The sequence below is a fragment of the Apodemus sylvaticus genome, chromosome 12 (genome assembly GCF_947179515.1).
Source record: "Apodemus sylvaticus chromosome 12, mApoSyl1.1, whole genome shotgun sequence".
Classification (NCBI taxonomy): domain Eukaryota; kingdom Metazoa; phylum Chordata; class Mammalia; order Rodentia; family Muridae; genus Apodemus; species Apodemus sylvaticus.
This window is the reverse complement of record NC_067483.1, coordinates 33,948,591-33,975,388: the sequence shown is the minus strand read 5'-3', so window position 1 is coordinate 33,975,388 and position 26,798 is coordinate 33,948,591. Positions and strand designations below refer to the sequence as shown.

General features: G+C 45.4%; 1 protein-coding gene, 1 long non-coding RNA gene and 1 other non-coding gene across 6 annotated transcripts in view; 1 reads left to right on the top strand and 2 right to left on the bottom strand.

Annotated features, from left to right (window-relative positions):
- Mgat5 (alpha-1,6-mannosylglycoprotein 6-beta-N-acetylglucosaminyltransferase) overlaps positions 1-26,798 on the bottom strand; it is a 293,176-nt gene that overhangs the window by 94,398 nt on the left and 171,980 nt on the right. For all 4 annotated transcript variants that reach the window (XM_052199815.1, XM_052199817.1, XM_052199816.1 and 1 more), the window contains exons 7-10: positions 13,399-13,470; positions 10,747-10,908; positions 7,985-8,154; positions 4,652-4,786 (exon numbers count right to left, since the gene is read on the bottom strand). In XM_052199815.1, coding sequence (XP_052055775.1) covers positions 4,652-4,786; positions 7,985-8,154; positions 10,747-10,908; positions 13,399-13,470 — 539 coding nt within the window. The remainder of the gene's footprint in view (positions 1-4,651; positions 4,787-7,984; positions 8,155-10,746; positions 10,909-13,398; positions 13,471-26,798) is intronic.
- On the top strand, positions 15,152-20,015 carry LOC127696990 (uncharacterized). Its single transcript, XR_007980403.1, has 3 exons — positions 15,152-15,532; positions 18,895-18,944; positions 19,661-20,015. It is a non-coding gene; the product is annotated as an uncharacterized LOC127696990 (long non-coding RNA).
- Positions 21,402-21,510, bottom strand: LOC127697943 (small nucleolar RNA U6-53/MBII-28). Its single transcript, XR_007980611.1, has one exon. It is a non-coding gene; the product is annotated as a small nucleolar RNA U6-53/MBII-28 (small nucleolar RNA).

Genomic DNA, 26,798 nt, shown 5'->3' with positions numbered 1-26,798 from the left:
TGAAAACAAAATAAAATAAAACCAGTGAAGTCCAAATTCCAGATCACATCCTCCAGGGGAAACAGCTGTCACCCGAAGTCCCTGTGTGCTCACCTTGCCACCAACTGTCTAGACAAGGAAAAGACAAGTGGAGGGAACAGCCTGGCCTCAGGGTGAACTGCGCTGGGACGGTGTGGTGTCCTCACTTGGATTTTTATGTGGCTTTCTTGGATCCACTCACAGCACAATGACAGGTCTCTCTTTTGGGGGTATGTATGTTCATGTGTGCACATGTGTGTGTACGCGTGCATTTGTGTTCACAGGTCTAAAATGCATATGTTCATATGTGCGCAAGTGTTCTTGTATGTGCATATGTGTTCACAGGTCTGCATGCATTTGTGCATGCAAGCATGTGGGAGCCCAAGGTCAAATTCTGGTGTCAGTCCTTTGAAACCACAAACTTGGGAGACAGAGTCAGGAGAGCTTCCAGTTCTAGGTCCTCCTTGGCTACGTGTGAGAACTACATTTATATCCATGCTGTGTTAATCTTTGTGCCATTGCTTGGATGCCCTCTGTGTGTCTGAAACATCAGGAACCTTGTAAGGATTTAAACATGTTTTTGCCCCAGTGCCCAAAGCAGCTGGCCTTTCTCTTAGAGGGACCTCGGCAGCAATGCCAGATGACTCCTGGAACATTGTTGCTCAAGGCTACACTACAGTAAGAGAGGTACCCAGAAGCACAAGGCCTCCTTTCTAGCTGGGAATCTGGTGTAAGAGCTGGAATCCTGCAAACCATTAGCATCCTCAACACTGAGCAAAGGACTCCTGTGGAGCAGAAGGGGTGTGTGTCCTGTAGGGGGTTAGGGTTAGAGGGTTAGGGGTAGGGGTAGGGTACTAGTAGCCCATCAGCACTTAATAAGTTTAATCAAATGTCCTAGGTTCTTATGCAAATGAGACAGAATTCACAAGTGTTTTTCCAAGGTCATGCAAGCAGACCTAAAGGACTTATTGCTCATTGAGAGGGCTGAGGACACCACGGTGTGGTAGGCAGTCCTCATCACCTGCCATCAAACAAGATGGCCACAGTCTGACAGCCTCTCTTGTGTGTAGGTGTTGTATATGTGTATGTCTCTTCATGTAAGCATATGTACCATATGCATGCACATGTGTGTGTATATGCACTTATGTGAAGTGTGGGTGTGCATGCATGTATGTCTGAAAGCTGAAAGTTTCTAAATAGTTCCCTGTCTTATTTTCTGAGACTGAATCTCTCAGTGAATTTAGAACTCACTGAGTTGACTAGAATACTTGGCCTGGGAGCTCTAGGAGTCTCTGGTCTCCATTTCCCCACTCTGGGATTGCTAATGCGCACCCTCCTACTGGGCCTTTTGGATGCAGAGATCCAAACTCAGGTCCTCAAGTTGTATAGCAAGCACTTTGCCAACTGAGGCGTCTCATTGGTTCCCCTCCATCCTTTGATTTTTTTTTTTTTTTTTTGAGATAGGGTCTCATGTAACCTGGGCTGTCCTCATATACCACAAGTGCTCAAGGATCACCTGAGCTTTTGATCCTCTTGTCTCTACCTCCTGAGTGCCAGGACTACAGGCAGGCACTGTCACACTGGTTTATTAGGTGCTGAGACTGAACCTGCAGCTTCACATACAATAGGCCAGTGTGACACAAATGGAACTCTCTCCCTAGATGCCGCTTAAAGGGAAAAAGTAGGCAAGAATATTTCTAGGAAGCCTGCTTCCCATTGGATGAAACTGTAGCTTTGTTACAAAACAAAGACTGAGTGCTAACTAAAGCACCGTGAGACCTCCTGCTGTTTCCGGCTGATTCAGACCATTACTGAAGAAAGAGGGAAAACCATTATGCAGATCCATAAGCCCTGAGAGATGGAGCATTTTCACACAGCAAGCATCAAATACCAATCAGCAGTGACCATTTTCATAATAATATGGGCTTTCTTAATTGACCCCGAGCATTTTCCCATCAAAACAGCCCTTCTTAATATCAAGGACGTGGTCGGCTATAGAGGGGCTGGATTGCCCAATTTTGTTTGCATGTTTTTCAGTTGTCTACAGTTCATAAAATGACAGAAAAGAACAACCTTGACTTTCTTTCCTGAAGGCTACCACCTTAGGAAAAAAATTGTGTTTACAATATGGCTTGTTAACCAAGAAGGAAGATGGTTATTTCTACATAACTAAAAGAAAAGGAAGTGATGGTTTGTGATCTATGGAAAAGAACAATAATAGGGAAAATATGATATCAAAGAGAGTGGAGAGCCACAGCTGAGGAAAGGGTGCAGTGTGTATGGTGCTTGGTGCATGCTTGGGACCCAGTACTGGGGAAGTAGAGGCAGGTAGATCCCTGGGGCTCACTGGCCAGCCAGCCTACCCTAAGGGCCAGCTAGCCGCCTACCCTAAGGGACAGCTTTAGGCCATTGAAAGACTGTCTCAAAATTAGAGTGTTTCTGAAGAATGAGACCCAAGGTTGTTCTCTGTCTTCCATATGCACACATAGCTATACACATGTACACATGAACATGCACATACATACACAAATGCACAAAAGAAAAAGCAAATAAAAAGGACAAAGCATTATCTAATCAAATCTTTACTAAAAATAAAAAGAATGGTAATATTCCAAGGAAAGGAAGAGAACAGAGACTTTAAAAACAACATACTCAACAGTCAGTACAGTCATCACAGACAGCACAGTCAACACTTTCAACACAGCAGTCATTCAGCAAAATCAACAGTCAGCTAGGATAGTCACTAGTCACTTAGCACAGCCAGCATAATCAACATAGTCAACAGAGTTGGCCGAGTCAGCAGCCTGTACAGTCAACAATTATTCAGCAATCATTTTGCACAGCCAGCACAGTCAACACAATCAAAAAAGTTACATTCAGCAGTCAACATAATCATGTACCACAGTCAGCATAGCCAACAGTAAGCCACAAGTCAACTCATTCAACAGTCATTCAACAGTTAACATAGTCAAGAGCCACTAAAGCCATTCAACACAGTCAGCATAGTCTACACAATCAACAAAGTCATCAATCATCCAATAGTCAATACAATCATTCAACAGGGAACACATTCAACAGAGTCAACAGTCAGCCACCACAGTCAACAGTCATTCAACAGTTAACACAGTCACTCAGTCTTTCAACATATTAATGTAGTCAAAACAGAGCACTTAGACCCTTCATACGGTTTCGGTCCTATCAATTCCTTTGTTATAAATATTTCATTGCCCAATGAGAAATTCTTGGCTGCTGGGGGAAAGTTTGGAAGGGGATTTTATATAGAATGGATATCACTAGACTTTGAATTTTTGAAATTCTTTGTATTTTCACTTCTCATTTTTGTCTGCTTTGTAAAGGGCTTCCAGTCTGAAATAATCTTAGAAGTTTAAAGTTAAAAAAAAAAAAAACACTAAACATAACTAACAGGAAAGATAAAGGCCTACTTTAGGCTATTCATGGACTGGACTAGTTAGAGTGTATGATAGTCCATCTTGATTGACAGCCTGATTGAACTTGGAGAAATGCCAAGGAGACTGGACAAGCATACTTCTAAATGTGTCTGTGAATATATCTCCAGAGAGAATTAACCAAAGGGAAGGTCTGTCCTGAATGTGGGTGGCACCATCTTGTGGGCTGGAGGGAAGGGAGTTCAGACAGAATATGGAAGAAAGAGAAATCCTGTAGTCAAGGCATTTTTTCTTTCTGCCTCCTGACTGCTACACTATGAGCTGCCCGGGAATACTCTTCCTACCATGATAGACTGGAGCCTTTGAAACCACGAGCCAAAATAAAACTTGTGTCCTATAAGGTATCCTGCCCAGATATTTGGTCAAATTGACAGAAAATTAACACAGAAGACCACATAAAGAGTGTTTCTACCCATTAGTCACAATTAAGAAACAAATAGAAAGGGGGCTGGAATGTAGTTTATTAGTGTCCAGCATGTATGAAGTCCTGGGTTCCACCCTGTCCTTAGCACTGAAAATAATCCGTTGTTGTAGCTCACAGGACAGTTAAGAGGAAGTAAGCCATGCAGCTTCAGAAACAGTAAGAGAGACCATGCCTCATCAAGGTGGAAAGTGAGATCTAACCTTCAAAGGCTGTCCTCTGACTTCCACATATGCTGTGGCATGCCTGTACACACACACAAATGCACACACATGCACACTTAAGTAAGAAAAATCATTTGATTAAATACATGATATCCTCGAAAGAGAAGGATGCTAGGTGCTGGGGAAGATAAATGAGGATGGGTAAGGTTTTTATTGTTATTGTTGTTTGTCTTTGTTTTGAGACAGGGTTTCACTATGTAGCTCTGGCTGTCCTAGAAACTCATTATGTAGACCATGCTGGCCTTGAACTCACAGAGATCTGCCTGATTCAGCCTCCTTAATGCTGAAATTAAAGATGTTTGCCTGGCTAAATACATGTTCCTATTCTCAGAACATCAATATAAATAATAAACAATCCCAGGAAGCATACAGTCAGTGGGAACAACCTGAATTTCATTAGGAATGAGAAGTATACTCCATATAGTTCATAAGGTAATATTTAATTATTCTTAAAAAAAAAAAAACCAGCCTACCAGCACAATCCCTGTTAGGGGAGAAAGGTCTTAGCGTGCAGTACTTACTGGTAATGAACCCAGGATGGTCCTAGTGTTTTCTTAAACTGAGCCAGTCCCACAATGTCGATATAGATAAGCTCAACAATTCTGTCTCCCACAGTTGGGCAGCCAGACCGGTTTCCAACAACCTTCTTCATAATCCTGCAGTGGGGTGAGTGGAGAAGAAAGGAGAAAAGCATTAATAACGTTACAATACTAAACCTGGCCAATGTGACGTGCTCAAATCACAGCTCTAGTACCTATTAGAGATAATGGGCTGACGATCCTGTCTCAACTCTTCAGAGCTCTCACATGGACCCCTCGAAAATAGATGCCGGGAAGCTGGCGAATGAACACAGCTTGTGTAGTTCAGAAGCAGTGTTATCCATCCCCACTGGGAAGCAGACGTGAAATAGCTAATCTGAGTCATCTCTCTGAATCTTTGCTCTGGTTAGCCTTCAGGGTGGGGAGGGAGGACTGAGTACTGTTGTGCTGATATGTCCTCCAACTTCGAATATTCTCATCTGGACGGGGCTCTTTAAGATTCGGGAAATAAAACCTACAAGGTTCAGGATGTACATGAGACTCAGAAGTCCCAAGAAGCTCCTAAAACCCAAGATTCTTGAGGACCCTCTTCAAGGTGATAGGAGCAGTAACAATGGCTTAGAGGAGATTACCTGAAAGTCATTCAGACAGCTTGAAGAACACAGCTTCCCTGAGGTGCCAGCCATGCTGAGGTGGGCTTTTTAGTGAGGCACCTGCCTCCGAATCACCATGCTCCTTCTAAGAAGCCCTCGTCTACAATCCTGGTAAGTAACCCCAATGAATTCAGTGGTTTACCAAGTTGGACTTGGATGGAGTCACTTCTTTTGTCTTTATTGGTGTCCTTTCTGGTGTGAGCAGATGCTCACATATCCCCAGAAAAAAGTCACACAATGAACACAGAAACCTATGACATCGTCTCACTTTCTTTTGTAATCCCTAAACACCTTCAATTCTCAGCCCCTCAGCTCTAGTTACTGTCTCCATAAGGTCGCTGTTTTGAGTGACTCCTTGCAGAACTGGCCCCGGGCTTAGATGTTCTCGTCATCTTGTCATTCAGCCACTGACCCACATTTCCTTCCTGTTATAACTGCCCATGCGCTAACAGAATGACATCGCATGTGACTGGTATGTTGAACTTGATTAGTCAGAATAAATCTGCAGTGTAACTGCCATGTACCCAGAAGCCAGGCACCACTTTTTTCTCTTGTCTCTGCTCATATCACACAGTAATACTTGCCCAATTTACAAAGCCCCACTTGCAAGTGACAGTGGTCACAAACTGTCTCCACAGTCCTCACACTCACTGCTCCAGGCTCCTTCTGCCCCTAAAAATCTCAAGCTCCACTGAACTGATTTCTCCTGAAGAGGTGGAAAACATCCCGTGAAAGGCTGGATGATAAATACCGTTGCATATTCAACATAGCTAGAGTCTGCTAGTGCTCTGTATAAGCGCTGGGCACACAGTGGTGAGATTCAGCTTTGAGCACCCCCTGTCCTTACATCCTAGTATCCACACCTCCATCAGCATTAACAGAATTGCAATTAGAATGCTTATTGCTTAGCGCACCAGTTGTGATTATCCAAAGACTGGCATCTAGCAACAGCATGCTAGAGCTATCTCTGCAGGCCCTGTTCTGAAGCCCAGCCAGCGGAAGACAGACAGACAGGCTGCAAAGTGAAGGACTTTCTAGGTTTCATGTTCTGCATATTTTAAAGCAAGCGGGAAGGCAACAGGAGACAGCCTGGCAAAGGAAGAGGAGAACTGGCTGAGGTGCAGAGGACCTCAAGTTCAGCTAACTTTGAAGGAGAAAGGAAAGGCTGCTACAACGGGCACAGACGTTAGATACCAGGCTCAAGTCCAGGCCCCTGCATGCTATCCAGAAACCCCAGAGGGCTCATGTTCAGTCTAGGCACAGTTTCCTCAGCTCTAAAACACAGATGCCAAGGGGACCTACTTCCAGGTACTAACGTTTAAATGCAATACAACATACTGGCTGCCAAGATGCTTCCTTGGATAAAAGCACCCGCTTATCACTGGAAGCCACAGTGGAAGGAGATGACTGACTCCCGAACGCTGTCCCTGTGACCTCCTCATACACTGTGGCACACACCTGCCCACGTGTGCACATGCAACAATAAACAAAACACAAAAATAAAGCCACAAAGTGTTTAGTAGAGAACACCCAGTAAGTGGCTCAGCATAGTTTTAACAGCTGCCATCAGTGCTGGGGTGTGGCTCACTGGCACAGAGCCAGCCTGGTATACTCACAGCCCAGCATTCCTTGCCCAGTGCCACAGAAGCTGGACCTAGCGGTGCACACCTGTAATCCCACCCAGCACTGAGGAGGTGGAGGCAGAAATCAGAAAGTCGGGGTCATCCTCAACTACATATACTAAGTGTAAGGCCAGCCTAAGCTACACAGACCTAGTCTCGATATTAAAAAAAAAAAGTCCTGATCAATAATATTGCTGGCATAATTCTTGGTATTTCTGCTATAAGCAAATCTTTATCATGGTGCCTAGCATCTGGAAAGCAATGAAAAGACTGCCAAGGTTATCTTCAGACATTAATGCCAGCAACCCTGGCATATCAACACTACAGTGGGAACAGGGTCGATGCTCTTTACCATCTCCACTGTTTCTACACGGTTCTCCCAAAGGTTGGCACAGCAACAGGACCACTTGCGAGCTGGGTTAGAAGTCTCTGCAGGCAGTTTTTTGGGGGGACTGTGGGGACTCCAGTTCATCTGTTTGGCCAGCTGTATTAACTGGAAAGGGACTGAGAGGGGGCGAGCGCTGAATGCAGATCTCAGTGGGAGAGAAGACTCAGGGAAGAGAACAGACTGAGCTAGAAGTTAGCTAATTGTGAAAGGATTGGATCGGGGCTTTCGGGAAATCTATTTTACACATATTAAGTTACAAACAGGAATTGGCCCTGTTTAAGCTTTAGAAAGCTTGATGTTGAGCAAGCAGTAGTATGAATTTTGGCAAGAGGCAGAGAATTAGGCAAGTCAATAGAGTCTTGTGCTGCAGATGTTGGGAACACCTGGAATAGCAGCAAAGAATGAGCGCTTTAGCTCTAGTTGTCCTGATGTTCATTTATGAGGCCCCGGGAGCCTGCGGCGCCAATGAAAACATATTATCCTTTTCATAGTGTTTGTATTTAGCTCCTGAAAATAATCTTCTTATCGCCTGTTTAGCGAATTATCACTCTCCTTTTCCTCCACAAGAAATTGTACACTAATAGAAGGGCTTTACGAGTTTACTATTTCGCTTTTGTATTCTGATTTTCAGATTGAAAAGTAATTTCCTTACTCCTTGAGTTCAGCCAGTGAGGCTGAGATCCGGATGTCATGGCCCAGCAGGTACAGAGATGTGATTAAGTCACTCCACTGCACTAGTTCACCAAGAGGGCCACCGCTGAACGCTGTCTCTGCAATCTTGAAGCCTGATTCCTTGGTCAGGAGCCCCAGGTGAACAAGAATCTGTGAAAACAAAGAGAAGACAGTGACTTCTGGAGCCATGCTCAAAGTTCAAGGAAGCCCGTGCTCAGGAATGCACGCCACAAAGCAGCCAGCAGTTCAAAGGGACCACTGAAGACTCGGGATGGGGCGCCATTTTGCTAGAAGGCATGAAACAAGGAAGGAAATAATTTTCCACTGTTTTAGATAAATAATAAAACCATGAACTGCCCTTGGTAGAGCTGTGAGTGTGCGTTACAGACAGATTAACATGGATTTTAAAAATGGAATATATGGCTGGGTCGGTCAGTTAGGAAAGAACCTGATGGACAAACATGAGGTCCTGAGTTTGAATCCCTAGAGCCCAGATGCAAAAGCTGGGTGCAGTGGTGCATGCTCGGAACTCCAGTGCAGAGGGGGTGGAGTCAGCTGGGCACACTGGCTACTGCGTCCCAGGGATCTCCTGGGTGGCGTGCAAGCATGTACCACAGCACCTGGCTTTTTTATGTGGGATCTGGGCATCGAACTCAGGTCATGGCTGTGTGGCAAGCATTCTGTTGAGCTCACTGCCCAGCCCTCAAGTCTGTTGCTGAAGCAGAGTCTAATTAGGATTCATGAGGTTTGTGTGCTTTTAAAATATAATACCATGGAAATAAGCTTATGTAATGTTTTAATGAACTTTAGTCCCTCTCTGACTATCCAACCGACCCAGTTTGGCGGTGAGGAAGCCGTTGCAGTGGGTACCTCCATTCTCTGGACAGAATCCTAGCAGCCTCTGGTAGAAGATGTCCTAAGCTCATCAAGTGCAATTTCTGTCTCAGATCTTAATGAGCCATTTCCCCAAGAACCACTTAGCCCACCCAGTGGAAACAGCATTTACAGATCAAAGGCCAGTTCTCAAGGAACTCTACAAAACTGCCATTTAGAGCCTTTTCCAAGGGTCCTAGCTAGGAACTTCATTTTCCCTCAAAGACAGAGTAAACTATGGGTTCTTACTGGAAGTGTCAATTCAAACGTGTGTGTGTGTGTGTGTGTGTATTATATATAAAAACATATATAAACACATATTTATATACCTTCAGACACTATTGTCCAACTTTTAGTATTTACTTTCTTTTACAATGAAAATCCCACTTTGTAAAGACAGGAACACAGTAAGTAATTTTCTATACTCTAATATTCACAATGCATCTAGAAGAAGATTATTGTGATAAAAGTGTTAAATTTTTTCAACGTTTCAAAGCTCCTTGTTCAATTGCTGTGTTCTGCAGAAGCGCCTTCCTGTGAGCTTCTGGATGTTCACTGATGTTCACATGGTCAGCTCAGCTGTTTCGTTTTCCTTACGATTTTCAGATATATCTTTCTTTTCCTCTTTTTAAAATTGAAAATAGATTTTTTTCATACAATACATTCTGGTTATGGTTTCCCGCCCCCAACTTTTCTTAGCTCCCCCCAAATCCCTACACATCCAAGTCCACACCCTTTCTTTCTCTCTCTTTAGAATATAAACAGGAATCTAAAAAAATAATAATAAAGTTAAAAACAATTCAAAATAGGACAAAGCAAACTATCGGAAGGAAAGAGAGGTGTGGCTTTCTTTAAATTAAAAACTTCATCCCGTGTTACTGGTTCTAGCATCAGATCAACAGGAATGAAGTTCCAGGCCTGGGGTCTATCAGGCCACACCCACTCCACTCCTCCCCCTCCCTTCTTTGACCACTTAATTCTTTTCTTACTGTGGAAAAATATGTATAGGGTAACATGGTGGCCACTGTTTGTTTTTTGTTTTGTTTTGTTTTGTTTTCAGACAGGGTTTCTCTGTGTAACAGAGCCTTAGATATCCTGGAATTCACTGTAGACCAGGCTGGCCTCCAACTCATACCTGCCTCTGCCTCTCAGGTGCTGAGATTAAGGGTGTGTGGCCCCACCCGGCCCTTGGGTGCTCCCACCAGCTCTTGGCCACCATTTTAATGCACATGATTCAGAATTGTGTACTACCCCCCAAGCCATATCTTGTTTCTGAAATCAGAAGCTTTCCAAAGCTTAGGAATAAGTCATAGTGGGTAAGATCCTCCCTCCCTCTGTCTCTTTCTCTCTGTCTCTCTGTTTCTCTGTCTCTCTGTGTGTGTGTGCATGTGTGTGCAGGGAATTCCTGAGGGAGTATGTGGTGAAGATGGTTATACGCCAATATATTCCTTATGCTTTTGAACCATGCACACTAACTGTTGAATGCTATGTTATACTATGCATATTTTTCTATAGTAGGAGAAATATTTAAATGTTCAAAGAAGCAAGGGAGGGAGGAAAGGAATGAAGGGGAAGTAACAGGTGTGAAAAGTGTTGCCCTGTGTGTGTGTGTGTGTGTGCACACGTGCATGTGTGTGTGTGTGGTGGGGCATACAGAGAGCCATGTGTACGCCTGTGTACACAGTCACCAGCGACAAAGGAAGCTATGGAGTGTGGGAAAAGCGAACCTCATGGCGGGGCAGTGAGGCTGAGCTCATGTACCTTGACAGGATGTCACTTGACACATGACACTCCTTTCCTGTTGTTTCCAAGCGAAATCAATTTTTAACAGAAAGCAGGCACATGAAGGAACAGAATTAACAAACTCACTTTCTTCCGTTTCCTCTTTTCGAGGTTTTGTTTCTCTGCCAGAGACTTGATTGCTTGGATCCACGCGTCAGCCATTCGCCGGATCCGCAGTCTCATCCAGCGGAACTCCTCGTGCTTCTTCATCATGCCGTAGAGAATGTTAAAATCCGTACGGATTTCCGCCTGGCGGGGAAGAGGAAAGAAATGTAACAAAATGAGCAGAAGATTACAATGCTGGGAAGCAAAATGATTTTCACAATAGGACATATTAAACCTGAGAGACAATTAAATCCAGGATTTCAAAAGTCCATCTTGACTCTGTACCGTAAGAGTACGGAGGGCAGATGCTGGCAAGATGGCTCTTGCCACACAGCCTGACAGTGACCTGAGTTCAATCCCTAGGACTCGCACGTTGGAAGGAAGAGAACTGACTCTTCTAAGCTGTCCTCTGGTCTCCACATGGCCATCTTGGCAAGCATGTGCCCATACACACATGCATACGCACATAAAATAAGTATAATTAAAAAATACCTTAATAAGCAAGAGTTGCTAGGGCTGCAAATTGAAACAACAACCCTGACTGCTGATGTGTTATAAGGGGCATCATTAAGAGATCAGAGAGAGGAAGTATAGTCACCAGAAGCAGAGCTCTGCTGACATGCAGTTCTCACAATTAGTATATATGATGCACCTTCAACATCCCCCTTCCCCCTCCCTCTACCCCCCCCCCCCATGTCTAAATGTATTTGTGTCTTGGAGTTGTCTGCTAAGCAGCTGACCACCAGGAGAAAAGTATCTTGAGCTCTACCAGGCCAGCTAACACTCTGTGGGGTACCAGAGGGCCTCTTTTGCCTTGGTAAGCTGAGAAACGAATGATCACTTTCTAATTTTGTCCTCTTCCAAACCAACAAAATTTATGATTTTCTAAGGGTTGGTCTTTGTTTTCTACCACAGCTGAGTACAATTTAAAATTCAGACCAGAATAATGTAAGGTCCAGGAAGACTAGTTTTTCTGGTATTCTGCATACGGTAGCTAGATGCAGCCCCTGATCAGAACATGAGAGAAACACGGAGATACTGGTTTTTATTTCGGAGGACACCTGGAGCACACGAGGCTCATCTCTCAGTGGTTACCACGGCTCAACCTTAGCGTGTGTCTCCCTTCCTGCATCAGCAATTGCATGGGCCACACTTGAGCCCCCAAACACTGGCCACAGCCCCTTTCTCCCGGCTGCCTGTTTGTATACATGAAGTTTTAGTGGCACACAGCCATGTCCTTCATTATGTTATCCATGGCTGCTCTCTGTGCTGGGACTGGAGAACTGAGTAACTGCAGTGAGAGGAATGTCTGGCAAAGAGAAGAACTTTATCTTGTTTATTTTTTTAATAAGAAATAAGTAAATTTTTACTTATTTAGCATGTGTGCAAGTGTGTGTGTGTGTATGTGTGTGCGCACATGTGTACGAGTGTGCATGTGTGTGTACATGTGCAAGTCAAAAAACCATATGCATTGGTTCACTTTTTTAACCACGCTGGTCCTCAGGAATCAATCTTGGGGCTCAGGCTTGGCAGTAGACACCTCTCCTTGGTGAGCCATCTCACTACCCCTATTATTTTTATACACGATGGGGTCTCTGGTAGCCCAAGATGGCCTTGAACTCTCTATGTAGCCAAGGATAACTGTGACTTCTAATTTTCCTGCCTCTCTCTCCCATGCCCTGGGATTAGAGGCCTGACCCACCAGGGCCAGCATACATAGTGTTACAGACTGAACCCAGAGCTTCTCCCCTGCTAGGTCGGCACTCTGCCTTCTGAGCAACATCCCAAATCCCTATTTGACCCTTTACAGCAAGCGCCTGCTTTGGGTTAGAGAGAGGACTCAGTGGTGAAGTGAGGATGCTGAATGCTCTTGCAGAACAGTGGGGTTCAGCTCCCAGCATCCACGTCAGGCACCTCCCAACCACCTATAACTCTAGTTCAGGGATTTGAAGCTCTCTTCTTGCCTCTGTGTGCTCCGACGTGTACACGGTGTGTGCATAAACCCACGCAGAAAAATACGTATACATGCAAATCAAAACATCAAAAAAATAACAAAGGATTTGCTGATCTATAGTCTAAAGAAAATGCCCGAGCTTTTAAGATAGCATGGCTAGGTCTCTGGAATCCCTTCCTAGCTTCCTAATCGTGTCTTCAACCAGTGTACCCAACCTCTGACCCTGCCCACCCAACCTTGCAGTATGATATGAAAGACTGGCTCCCCATAGTGCCGTGCCTCTCTCCCACTGCCACAGAGCATGGCTTGTCCTTTTAAATTCAGCTCATCATCTTCTCTGTGGAATCTCCCTTGGCCTCCGCCGCTGAGATCATCCTTCCTCATTAATCTTCCGTAGCAGGCATTAGAGCCTGGTGACAGGCCTGGTCATTATTTACAGCCGGTCTCCTCATTAGATCACCCAAGGCTTCCACATCTGGCACCGAAGCTCATTCCTCTCTGTGGCCCCATCCTTTAGGGACCTTCAGAGAACAGCTCAATAAATAAATCTACGCTAACCGGTGTATGATTTGGCCAGCTAGACTTGAGATTTTAGCTGGCACTTCCGAAAGGTGCCGTGTGTATCGCTTAGCATCCAACCTAAACACACGGTGGAGGGAGAGCACTCCGAGGCCACTTACCAATGAGTTGTGGTCGGCTTCTTCATAGGGAGTCTTCACTCTCCAAGGTAAACGAGGACACCAATTTTCAACCTGAAGAAAATAAATCAGAAACACTAAGTACAGAAACACTGGTCCATCGTTCAGTGGACACACAAGAACAGAGGGCTAAGGCCCACTTATAACTCATATGGTGTTTACACGGGGTATTATTATCAAACAGATAGTAACCAAACTCCTGCCAGATAGGTGCCCTCTAAGGTGCAGAAACTTTTAGCTGTGGTCTTAAGAACCTGTCCTACATCACAGGGAGTGACTGCTTCCTCAACAAATGCCTACTCTTCCAGAGGAGGGAAGGAGTGTCTTCCAGCAAGGGGTTAAAAGAAATGAACACTTGGGCAGGGGCATGGCAGTGTGAAGGAGTACTGTGCACCATTCTGCAAGTGGGCACAGGTGACTTGTGATCAGCTCCGGTGTGTCTAAAGGGAACAGATGGCATTCAGGCCAAAAAATTACTCTCTGATTTGAGGATCAGGAATGCTAACCGTGGTTTAATGCTAATTAGGCAGGGTTTGCTTTCTGGGTGTTTGCCTGACACTGCCTCAAGAAATAAGATTGGTAATGCGGGACTGGCGGCTCACACCTGCCATGCCGGTACCCGGGCTGTGACTGATGGCAGGAGGATCAGATATTCTAGGCTATATAATGAGTTCTAGGCCAGCTTGAACTACATGAGACCCTGTCTCCAACAACAGCAAAATAGGGATGGATTACATATCTATTCAGTGATTTTATGAGAGTTCTTCCACAGAAGGATCTGTCTGCACACAAGCAGTGTCCAACCTTCTAACACTGAGGCAACTACAAAGTGTACACACACACACACACACACACACACACCATAATGCTTTAAGCAAGTCTATAATTTTGTTCAAGTTTGCATTCCCAGTTCTCTTGAGCATCTGTGGCTTACAGGCTCAGACTGAGCACACCTGACAACTGTTGGGGGAAGGAAGAAAGGAGGAAAAAAGGACTGGGCTTGGAGATATTTCTTTAAGAAAAGCTACCAGAAATTAGTGGAATCAATAGTTGTTAGGAAGGGATTGGAGAGATTCTAGGAAGGGGCTCGAGGCCGGGCTCAGAGGTTAAGAGAGAGTTTGGCACTTACAAAGAACACAGTTCAGTTCCCATCATGCACATGGGGCAGTCACAACTACCTGGAACCCCTGCTCCAGGGGATCTGACACCTTCTTCCGGCTTCCAAGGAAGCTGATCTCACATGTGTATGTTGACCCCTCTTGATATAGGCATAATTTAAAAATTCCAGGAAAAGAAAAACAAGAAATCCACTGGATGACACCAACATTTGGCCTGTTTATCTAAAATAGCTACAAAAGTTCAGCGATAGCATGGCCATCCCTTTATTAATTCATACAGCATTAGTAAGGATGGCTCATGAACTGGCACCGGAAATCACTGCTCTTATTGGCGGGCAGGTAAGACTTTACAGAGGAGCATCCTTAAGGAGCCACTGATTCAGGGGACTGGAGTCTTTTGGGTTGGCAGATCAGACGAGAAAAACTGTCTTCCAGGTCTGGATAGGTTTTCAAAGAAACATGTGAGTTTCAGTAATCTAGAAGTTACTAATCATAATGCAAGGTGGTATTTACCGTGGCTGAAAATAACTGGCCATATTTGCATAAAGTCATCTGCTGTGGAAAAATGGTCAGAAAGCAGCTGAGCTCAGGGCAGCAAGGCTTAAGGGGTGGTAGGAAAAGTGCAGGATTCCCTCTTCTTGTGGAGTAAAATTAGACTCCGGTGAAATTTGTGAGTGACTGCGCTTACTCAGAAATTCTCCCCATGGGGAAAGCGCAATGCCTTCACTCATAAAAAGAGAGAATCGCCCACGGTCTAAATGACTGTGGACTTTTGACAGTATGACCATGGAAGGCAACAGACACAGCCCCACGACTCAGGAGAAATGAGCAGAAAAGGAGCCTGAGAAAGCACGCCGCTTCTGCCGCTCCCAGGGACGCCACACACATCTGTGCTTCCCCTCCGAGGCCAGACTGATTCACTTGGCACCCACTGCATTTTAGTAAATGGACTCAATAAAACATCCCTGTGAAGCAGATTCAGAATATGAAGGCTTCAGGTGGGTCCTGGGCTTGACTGCTAGACCTTCAACCATGCATGTGTGTGCGTGTGTGTGTGTGCGTGTGAGTGTGTGTGCGCGCGCACACACATACTCACATACAGAGCATGAGGTCAAGAACCCTCACAAATAAATAGACAACTAAGTTCATTTTTAAAAATTACTTTTGTTCTCAGCCACTTGACTAAATTGCCTTTGTGTATGTGATACATGTGTGTTTCCCTGTGTGTATGTCTGTACATGCAGATGTGTGTGCATGTGGATGCATGTGGATGCCAGAAAATTATGTTAGATCTTTTCCTCCATTACTCCTTTGTTTATTCTTTCCTCCCTCTCTGCTGTCTGTCTGCCTGTCTGTCTGCCTGCCTGTCTGTCTGTCTGCCTGCCTGTCTGTCTGTCTGCCTGTCTGTCTCTGTCTCACGCCCCCCCCCACCCCCACATACAGCGTGCGCCACCTGTTCTGCCTTTCCTGCTCTATGTCGCAGGTGCAGGCCCCAGTGTCAGCTGCTTATGTAGGTGCGGAGAGTCTAACTCAGATCCTCCTGTGTGAGCAGCAGATGCTCTACTGACAGGACCTCTCCCCAACCCCTGAATAAATGAAGTCTATATAGGAATCTGTCAGGATAAAAAAAAAATCTCCCCGTGAAGAATATAATGGGAAAAAAATGAAGCAAGACTAGGAATAAGAATGACGCCATGGTGTGACCAGACACTGGTAAAGAATGCCCGCCCTCACACCCCTCCACCCTATGATGAACCTTCCAGATCTTATTCCGATGAAAACATAGTCAGTCCAGGGTGATTTAAAATAGGACTTCACTAGAGAACTCTCAAGGCTGCAATTCCTCTCGTGAGCTGATCATTTTTCAGTTCTTCTTTCTCTAAATCACTAGCTACCCCTTTGCTGCCCCCAAGGACATCTCTGCAAATATGGAAAATAGAGCAGTCCAACTGAGCTTTTAGGCAGCAATTTCAGCTACGCACGCAATTGGAATGGTGGAAAAATAGATAAAGACCTTAACCCACAACGGGAGAGTGGGCTGAGGTTGTTTTCCACCACAAGGATGGGATAACTAGTTGATGAAATAATTAAATTATATGTAAACCAATTACGCTGTGGGAAGAAGAGGAAAAACAAAAAAAAAATTTTTTTTTCCTTTCCCTGGAAGCTCAGAGGATTACCAGGACTGGAGGAAGGCCAGAGCTGGCGATAACTCAAGTAATGAGCAAACTCCCTTCTACAGGGCAACATTTTCCCAAATAAAAGGCCCACAATGAGCATGCAGGGGAAAGTGCTTGCAGCTGACCACTCTACCTCCTGATACGGAACTGTGTTTTCTACCTGATGCGTCCAGAGTTGCTTAATGAGCTTGGCCCACACGTGTAGCAGCCTGTCACTAAAGCTGACCCCAGGAGGAGCCCACTCCGACTCAGGAACTGCTCTGGCTGATTGGAGCTGTTTGGAAGAGCTCCTCTCTGGCTGGCTCCCAGAGCCTCTGGCTCCTAGGGCTGCCTCCAGACACCTCCTCCCATTATGGCTGCCACAGCCACATGTCTCCATCTGTGGCTTTCCACTGCATGTGGCCTTCAGTGCAGAGGCCACTGCTGCCCATCCTCCCTTCCCTCTCCAGTCCTACGACATGCAACCCTCTCAGATGCAGCAACTCATCAAAGGCAGCCTATAGTTTACCACAGCAAACAATAGGAAATGGGATATGGGAGACAGCTCAGTGGCTAAAAAGCTTCGCCACTCACGGGTGAGGTCCTGAGTTTGATCCCTAGGGCTCATGTTAAGTATCCCGGATGTGCCTGTAATGTACAGGCAGAGGGCATTCTGGCCAGTCTAGCTGAATCCGAAAGCTCCAGTTTCATCGAGAAATCTCAAAAACTAACGTGGAGCTGGGCGGTGGTGGTGCATGTTTATAATCCCAGCACTCTGGGAGGCAAAGGCAGGCGGATTTCTGAGTTCGAGGCCAGCCTGGTCTACTGAGCGAGTTCCAGGACAGGCAGGGCTATACAGAGAAACTCTGTCTCGAAAAAACCAAACCAAATCCAAAAAACCAAAAAAAAAAAAAAAAAAAAAAACCAAAAACCAAAAACCAAAAAACAAAAACAAAAAAACAACCCTTCACCCCAAAAACCAAAACCAAAACCAAAACTAAGGTGGAGAGTGATGAGAGTGACAAGAAGATATCTAACATGCAATCTCCCAGCCCCATACAAGCAACTCAGACAGGTACACACTCACAAACAGGTGTACACATGCAAAACCGAAAACCATCTGAAATCATGGTAACACATCCAAGAGTCCATAAAGCAGTAGCAGCACTCCGATCACGTTCTATTCGAAGGCAAACTCTTTAGACACAAACTAATCTTTTAAGTGCACTAGCCACCGGCTGCAGAATGAAGAGGCAGCAGAACAAGGCAGAGAAGCCTTGCTGGCCCGGATCTCCGGAACACTAATAGATATGCAGCGGAGAGGGCTCTGTATATCACTTTCTTTAGAGATGAGACATAAAATAAAACAATTTTGACATACCTCCTGGTGATTTAGGCTTCTTTGAACTGAATAGGTTTTTTGACTTTGTCAGGAGGCTGGTGAATCAAAACAGTATGAATTCCTAAAAGTTCTAACTGGGTCAGGCTATGTTTTTCAAGATCCACAGTATGGAAGGGTCATTGCACTCAAGGAAACAGAAGCTGTTGGCAGATGCACACGGGGCTGGACGGAGGTGAAATGAGGAAGCAGAAGCCTGCTAGGAGCCAGTGCTAACACGAGAGGCCGGGTAGGGGCACTGCGCAGTCCTTAAGGGCCTGGTCGCTCTGGGCCAATGCTCTTTTCTGTGGAAAGAGCCTCAGTTTTGGTCTCCTCTCTTGCTAAGGCAGATGGAGGCTGTTTTATCCTAGTGTATGGCTGACACCAGGATCTCAGGGTTCCCTCTCCAGGTAACGAACACAATCAAAACCAACCACCAGCCACAGTGACGGACATATTTAACCCCAAGTGCTCTGGAGGCAGAGGCAGGTTGATCTCTGTGAGTTCTGGGCCAGTCTGGTCAACAGAGTGAGCTCTAGGATGGCCCAAGCTGCATAACCTTCTTCCAAAAAAAAAAACAAAAAACAACAAAACAAAAACAAAAAACAAACAACAACAAAAAAAAAACAAAAAAAACAAAACTAAACAACAAACAAAATTTCTGTCCCTAAAACTAAATGCCTAAGAAAAGAGAAACTCTCTGTCTCTGTGTGTTGGGAACTTGGAGTCTGTCAGTTTTCTCCCTTGTGTTAATCTGCACATTATAATGAAGGTGTTCCTGTGTGTGTACAGGCCTCCTTAACCCCAGCATTCATATTCCTAGGAATTCCACAGAGAAGACCTGGACCTATAGTTCCTGTGTGCTTTCTTCTGGTAAGACTTTAATTTTTAAAATTTAATACATTTTTATCTTTTGAAATTAAAATATAATTACACTATTTATCCCCTGCCACCAGGCCTTTCACTCCATGGTGGCTATACCCTGGAACTGTGAGCCCACGCCAGCTTTCTCTCCTTAGGTTGCTTTGGTAGGGTATTTGTCCTAGTAGAGACGAGACACTGACACACACACAGTAAGGGATGAGCAATAATTAATAAAGGGGAGATGTTAAAACGATATAGTAAAATAGAAGTCACTCAGCTTATTGTTTGCATCTAGAAATTTCCCCTGAATAAAGTCAGGCCTCTGTTGATTATGGGTAACTGAAAACCCTCAAAGCAAGACGCAGATGGGGCGGTGAGGATGGGGTCTAGAGAATGCTATCATAGCCTCTACTAGAGCAGGCAGGGACACTACAAACAGGGAATGTGACTCAGCCGGCTGTGTGCAGGAGGAAGTCAGGGGCTGGCGGGATGTAGAGAGCCCTGCTCAAGTTATGACGCAGAGAAGCTGTGACAAGTCTTCGCTACGCCTCAGAATGAGTGGATCCTAACGGGCTTACAACACAGATGTTTTACAACCCAGATTGATATTGCTTGAGAAAAGTCACTTTTCATCACACAGGAGAGAAGGCCAGTGGATTCCTCTGCAGACCATCACACAAATAACACAGATATGCTGACATGCTTCCTGCAAAACTTCTCCTTAGGTGTTCAGTGCACTCAAAACTAGCTTCATCCAGCCTGAATCCACGAGAACAGCCACAGGTGGGAGGCCGCTACTTCCGGAGACCAGGCACACCACTGTTCGTTGTTGTCTAGCATGTGACTGTCTGGTTATCATCTTCCTCGACCAAGAGAATAGTTCTGTAATTGGCTCTTTCATTCTAATCTGATTCTTTATTCTACCTCACGAAGTAATACTGGAGGGAGCTACTCTGTGAATAAGCTCAAAATTCCCCTGCTTTGGGTCTCAATCTCAAAGTCTTAGTAGGTTTGTCAAGATAAGGCTATAGCTGGGAGAAATTACCAATGTCAATAATACCAATGTCAATAAAAGGCTATGTGCACCCTAGTACTTAAAACACACTATGAACAGTCATTCATTCAGTGAATGTGTGTATGCGTCAGGCACTCCATTTTTTTTGTTTGTTTTTTGTTTTTTAACACAACTGTCCTGGTTACTATAACAGTGATAAAATGATGATTGGTCAGAAAATAATGAGCGTGGATGAAACATGCTACACGTATCTCAACCAAAGACTTCTTAATGATAACAAGAAAAAAGAAAATAAGTAAGCCCAAAACAAAACAAACAAACAAACAAAAACCGAACCAATCCTCTTTTAAATATTAAAAAAGTGTTAGATAACTGTGGAAGTCACCATGGAAATAAAAGTTTTTCTGGGGCCAGTGTCCACACTGGTCTACTGGAAAAGGAGGCTTGGGGCTAAATCTCAATCCCAGGTCCCACAAGGGAGAAGGAGAGAAGTGACCCCTGCCTGAGACTGTCCCTTAGCCATCACATGTTATGCCAACGCTATGTCCATGCTCCCACACATAATAGTAAGTAAGTGATAAATATCATAAAAATATTTCAACGTTTTTCTATAGGAACTCTGAGTGATTAGATAGGAAATGAAAGTAATTCACCTCAGTGGACATTTCTAGGAATGAAAAAAAGAAATAGAAAGGACATTACTGCTCCTAGTTGTGGTAGAAGAGAAGGTGTATTGTAGATATTTGGGAAATCATAGCCAGAGACAAAGAAATCTTGGAGAGTCCAGAGTGAACATGACCAACAGACTCAGCCGGGCCATGTGTAGAGAAGGGAGAGGAGGGGAGAGCCAGGAGACTAGAGACCAAGAGACCAAAAGGCAAAATGGGGGGAAGACTGGTGAAGCCCAAGTGACTGGCTGGGTTATACACGGAAGAGCAGCTGGGACCAGGGCAAGCCCAGACCAGTCCCTGCGCTGGGGACGTTTAGAGTAGGGGCTTGGGTACACCTGCCAGAAGGGCCCTGAACTGGTATGGACTGAGGGATGCTGGGAGAACCAGGAGGCCAGGGTCCATTTTAACATGCCAGTAGGCATCTCAGCCATTTGCCCTGGGTTTACGACCTTATAGATGAAGAAGTGTATCAAGGCATCCGGATACCGGACTAGCTTGCCTGAGGCCCAAGCTTAAGGTGGAAAGGAAAGTGGGAAGAGAGAGAGTGTGGCGGAGGGGGTCAGTGAACACACAACCTAGTGGTATAGGCCTCTTGGAAAAAGTGCGAAACACCACCCAACCATGATGCAAAAAAGATCAGAGCCTCACTCTAATCAGATTCCATGGGACAATCAACAGGGGGCCAGGACACAGTGCCACAGAGAGAATCATCAGAAGTCAGAGCTGGAAACGCTGATAGTCAGCAGAGATAAGGAAGTTTTTGGTTTTGCTTTTCCTACTGTCCCTCAGGTCTCCATGTGAGAAGTCTTATTAAACTCACTGGCACCCAAACCAGGCAGGAACAGTCTGGCTGGTGGCTCAGCATTAGCATGGCAACTCATCACTGGGACACAGAAATGGTGGTGGGGGAGCAGGGGCTAATCAGTTAGCAGGGTGTTTGCCTAGGATTCATGAAGCCCTGGGTTCCATCCCAGCGCCACCGAAACTGGATATAAGAGTGCACATCTGTAATCCCAGCACTTGGGAAGTTTTAGGGCATCCTCAGCTACAAACAGAAGTTGAAGCTGAGGCTAGCCTGGCTATATGAGACCATTCTAAAAAATGTGAAATGCATTTTGATCACATAACACAAACTATCAGACAATACTGAAAAGTATGTCGAGTTCGGCTGGAAGATGGCTCAGTGGGCAAAGAACAAGTGTGACGGTCTCCTGCCTGTAACCCTAGACTTCTACAGCAAGTGGATGCTGGGACCAGAATATTCCCAGAGTCCGAGGACCAGTGAACTTTGCTATACACAGCAGAAAAACAACAGAGACTCAATCAAGTTGGAAGGTGAGAACTGACATCTGAAGCTCTCCTCTAACTGCCACACATGCTCAGCAGCATGTCCACATTCACACACACACACCACATGCACAAGCATACACACATGCATGTGTTTGACTACACACACACACACACACACACACACACATGCCACATGCACAGGCATGCACTCGCTTAAAAACATACACACATACACACAGATTAAACATACATGAGTTAAGGAGTTGACTGTACTGGAGCCCTGCCAACCACATATTTCAAGGATGACAGACATGGTAGTTTGGGGTTTGGCAGCTCTCGCTCTTCTCCTCTGAGTTTTACGTGGTGAAGACTAAGAAAAGATGTTCACTATAAATGTCATTAAGAAAATGCCATTAAGACTAATTGTGGGAGGAGAGTGGTGGGAAAGGGGCAGAGACATCAGTCAGCTCTCCCAAGTCGGGATGGCTTGAAAAATCCTTTCGCAAAGGGCATCTTAACACTCAGGCAGCAAGAACAATGAACACACGGAGATGAAAAGATAGAGATGAAGTCTGGGTGCAGAAAATGGAAAGATCTCAACCATAAGTCTCAGCCAACTAACTGCTTTGGCTGCCAGGAAATCTTATCTTATGGAAAGAGAATTTCCGACTTCACGCAGCTAAACACGGTCAAGGTACATTTTGGTGTACTCGGGTAACAGCCCGGAGGTACATTTACAGCATGCCTTGACCTGTTCCCACGTGCCAGTTTTGCTGTTCTGTTTTTTTCTTCCTGCAGCCTGAACAGTCAATTCTCGCAGACTGCCCACTCTGACAGATTAGTCTCTGTAACACCATTTCCAAGTTCTCTTTCATGGCCCACACAGGCTATAAATCCTGATCATTGTGCGGGTTATTAGGATTTCATTTCATGCTCGCATTCACAAGCATTTAAGCTTCCAACCTTTCCTGTTGGGCATTAATCTTGGCAGTAATCAAGGGATTAAGTACGCTGAATTTAAACTCAAGGTTAATAGCATGCTCAACCAATATTGGTTTTACATATTGCCAAGGGAAAACTGAAAGGTAGGGACCTTTATGTCTATTGTTCATGAAACAGAAGAAACAGATTGATGGGTAAGGCATGAAATTGCTTCTTTTGTTCCATTAGGAAGGTCACACACATACACACAAACATGCACACAGGCACACCTGTCCAGACTGGCTTTTAGAGTAGTAGTTTGCAAACATCTTAAGATCTAGCAATAAATCCCTGGGCATTTTGATTATCTCATACTAAATATACCTGCAGTAGCTACAGAAATGGTTCAAAAAACAGTCGTATCAACCAAAGGCTAGGGAGATATAGCACAGTTGGTAGAATGCTTCCCAGCCAAGCATGAGGATCTGATTTCTATCCCTAGGCTGGGTATGGTGGTATGTGCACTTGTAATCTCAAGGCTAGGGTGGTAGAGAGACAGGCAGATGCCTGGGCCTCACAGGCCGGCCAGCTTAGAGTACTTGGTAAGCTCCAGGCCAGTGAAGGATCTGTTTCAAGAAAGAAGGGGTATTTGGAGAGGGCTCTGGAGACAGCTCAGTGAGTAAAGGGCTTCCATGAGCAGTTTAACCCTCCGCCCCTATAAAAGCCAAGAAGGCATGGTGGTCACTTAAAATCTCAGTACTTGGGAGGTAGACACAGGAGATCCTGAGGGCAAGTTAGCTAGACAGACTAGCGAGAAACAGGTACTTCAGGGTCCAGTGAGAGATCCTGCCTCAATAAAATAGAAAGATCGAAGAAATAAAAAAAAATTAAAAAAAAAGAAAAGAGAAAAGAAAGACCGAAGATGATGCTTGGCTTCAACTTTGGCCCTCCACATACAAATGTGCATGTGTGTGCGCATACACATGTGGCCGTGTATACGAACAGGGAAACAAAAAGTGAGAAGCCAATGATGACAAAGTAGACAGTATCTGAAGAACTACTCAGAGGTTGGCCTCTGCCTCTGCATGTGCCTCTGCCTCACACACACCCATATACAGAAAAACCATAGTACCGATGAGTCAAGAGATCTAGAAAAATATGTTGCTTGCTAGGTTTTGGAAGAATGATATAAAGAGAAAAAGAGAACATAGGTGTCAAAGTACGTGAACATCATCATCAATAGACTGTAGATGGGGGCAAAGAAACTTGTTCCAAGTTTTAGAAGAGAGACTAGTCATCAAAGGTGTGGACAGCTGAATTGAATTAATATGCTGGAAGCAAGGACAGTTGCAACAGCAATTCCTCGATACGGCCCTGTCTCTATAATGGGAATAGCCACACAGCTCAAAGAAACGGAATGACAAAGTGACCTGCCTGCCTGGTGATGAACTAGAGGCTGCCCAGTGAGCTGAATCACTCGCATAGTCTGTCACTGCAGAGTGAGTGACACCTGGCTTTCATTAGCTCTGGCCTCATGGGGGCCTGGTGCAATTTCTCCTGTTTGGATGGCGGGTGTTAAACTTAGGGAGGAATGGAAATTAAGCAATGGAGATCATCAACTGAAATCAGCTAATTAGGGCTGTATGCCCAACATGAGTGGGTTTCTGCACAGAGAGAACAATGCAGGGCCAGTGGCTGTTGGCTACATAGCGGAGTCTGTAATGTTTGAAAATGAAGGACTGAGCGGGCACTAAGGACGGCACTCTGAAGCCAGGAGACCCAGCTTCTGCAGTGCAGCCGCCGATGGCCTGGCTCTCTCCCCTTTGGCCAAGCAGCATCCGGCGTAAGTAATGTTTCACTCTTCTTACAACTGCCGGGGAGGTGGCGGAAGACTCTACAGAGACAAAGGTATATGTGGGCCCTCTCCACTATCTGACTAGAGAGACAACAAAGCCCAAGGACAGGCGGCCGATGCATGGTGCCAGCCGTGGAGTGAGGGATCTGTCTCCTGGGAAGAGATTTCACACACTTCTGACAGCCTGTCAGACCATCTCAGACTGGAGCTGAGGAAAGGACGGTGGGCAGGGCCAGACACTGACCAGGACTGCTTAGCCATGAACAGCACTTGCCTTCCATTGCAACCTAAACCTCAGGGCAGGACCCTGAAGACAGACTCAGACTGCGGTCACTGGCCCTCTTTATTGGTTCCTCTCTCCAAGATGGTCACTTTGGAAACGCTTTCTCGGCTTTCACTCTTGCTTGTCTCTCATTGGCATACTCGGGGGACGGTGACTAAGCCAAGCTTTCCAGGGCTGCCAGGGCCCAGGCTAGACTCTAACAACTCCAGGAATGTTCCGGCCATCTCACAAGCCCATCCCTAAGGAAGAGAGTCCCTGACTGCTGGTGCTACACTGCTGTCGCCAGTGTGACAGATGACAAGCAGCCGAGAACAGCCATGGCTCACAGAGAGAAAGAAGGCCGGCCGTACTTCTGGGGATTCAATTAAAAAGGATTTGTAGATTACAAGGTGGTTAATGGCCAAGGACGTCACTGGTGGAGAGGAAACTACTTCTGTTGTCTCGCTAAATGGACGTGTCAAACTGCCTTCTACGGAGTTACATTCATAGGACTCTCATCGTTGGTCGAGAAGCTTCTTTCTGCAGTGCATAGCACGTGGAGACTCTTGAATGGTGGAAGTGCTGAGTGTCTCTGGAGTGCTCAGCCCTAAATGGCCATCTGTACACACCCCTCCCTCACAAGCCTCAGGGGCCATCAGGGAAGGGACCAGGCTGAGTCAATGTTAGAGGCAGAGGACAGCCATCACACTCAGGATGCACTGTAGCTATGGTTACCTGGACAAGACTGACACAGGGTCAAGCAGGTCAACTTCCCAGCCAGCAGAACTAATTAGACTCCATGGGCTACTAAAGAAAACAAAACAAATGGACCTGGAGGTAGAGGGGTTGTGTTTGGGGTGTGTGGAGGGAGGGGGGGGTGGCGATAGCAGCGGGATCAGGATACAGTGCAAACACACGGAACCGACAGTTGCTTTAAATGGGCGGTTGGTTAGGGCAGCTGCTGCAGATCTGCTATTCACTGCAAGCGGGTGTGCTGGGACAACAGTGGAGGGAGATGGAGTGAGAGGGACACGTCCTGAATCTCACGCTTCCAGCCCATCCCTCAGGTGACATCTACTTCAGGTCTTCTCGGTGCCTGTCTCTGTTCTGATGCCAAACCCAGAAACAAGCCCAACTCTTTCCATAAAGACTGGAAATGCAATAGCAGTGCCCGCGGACCTAATGACTGAGTATCCAGAGCAGGTCAAACTACCACGGCTTTCTCAGTCTGCCAACTTCAGGAGAAACCTGGTGTGTGATATGAAAGGAAGCAGGTCTCAGAGTTCAACAAAACGGGAATGCTGTAAGACAGCAAGAAAGGAAAGGAGAAAACCAAACAACCTGGATGAACAAACAGGCCCACATAGCTGTATTGCCTAGCATCGTGTGTGTGTGTGTGTGTGTGTGTGTGTGTGTGTGTGTGTGTGAGAGAGAGAGAGAGAGAGAGAGAGCACATCTACATATCTACATGCATGGAATCCCCTGAAGCTGGTTAAAGGCTGCTGTTGTCAGCCTGATAAGGGTGCTGGGAACCAAACTCAGGCCCTCTACAAGAGCAGCAAGCATTTTTAATGCTAAGTCATCTCTCCAGACCCTTGTCCAGGATTTTAAGGTAAAGAATGCAAGGTAAAGAAATGACTTCGGGGCCTGGTCTCAATTTCACATAACTGGCTATGTGTATCAGCTCCTAACACAAATGCAACATCTCACATGAAGACTAGCAGTCAAGGGCAAGTGTGTTTTTCACACTCATGGAAAGAATATAGAGTAATGTGTATTTGTTAGCTTTCCTTAGATATCCACCAATGCATATGTTTATCAAATCACTGTGCTACACACCACATATTCA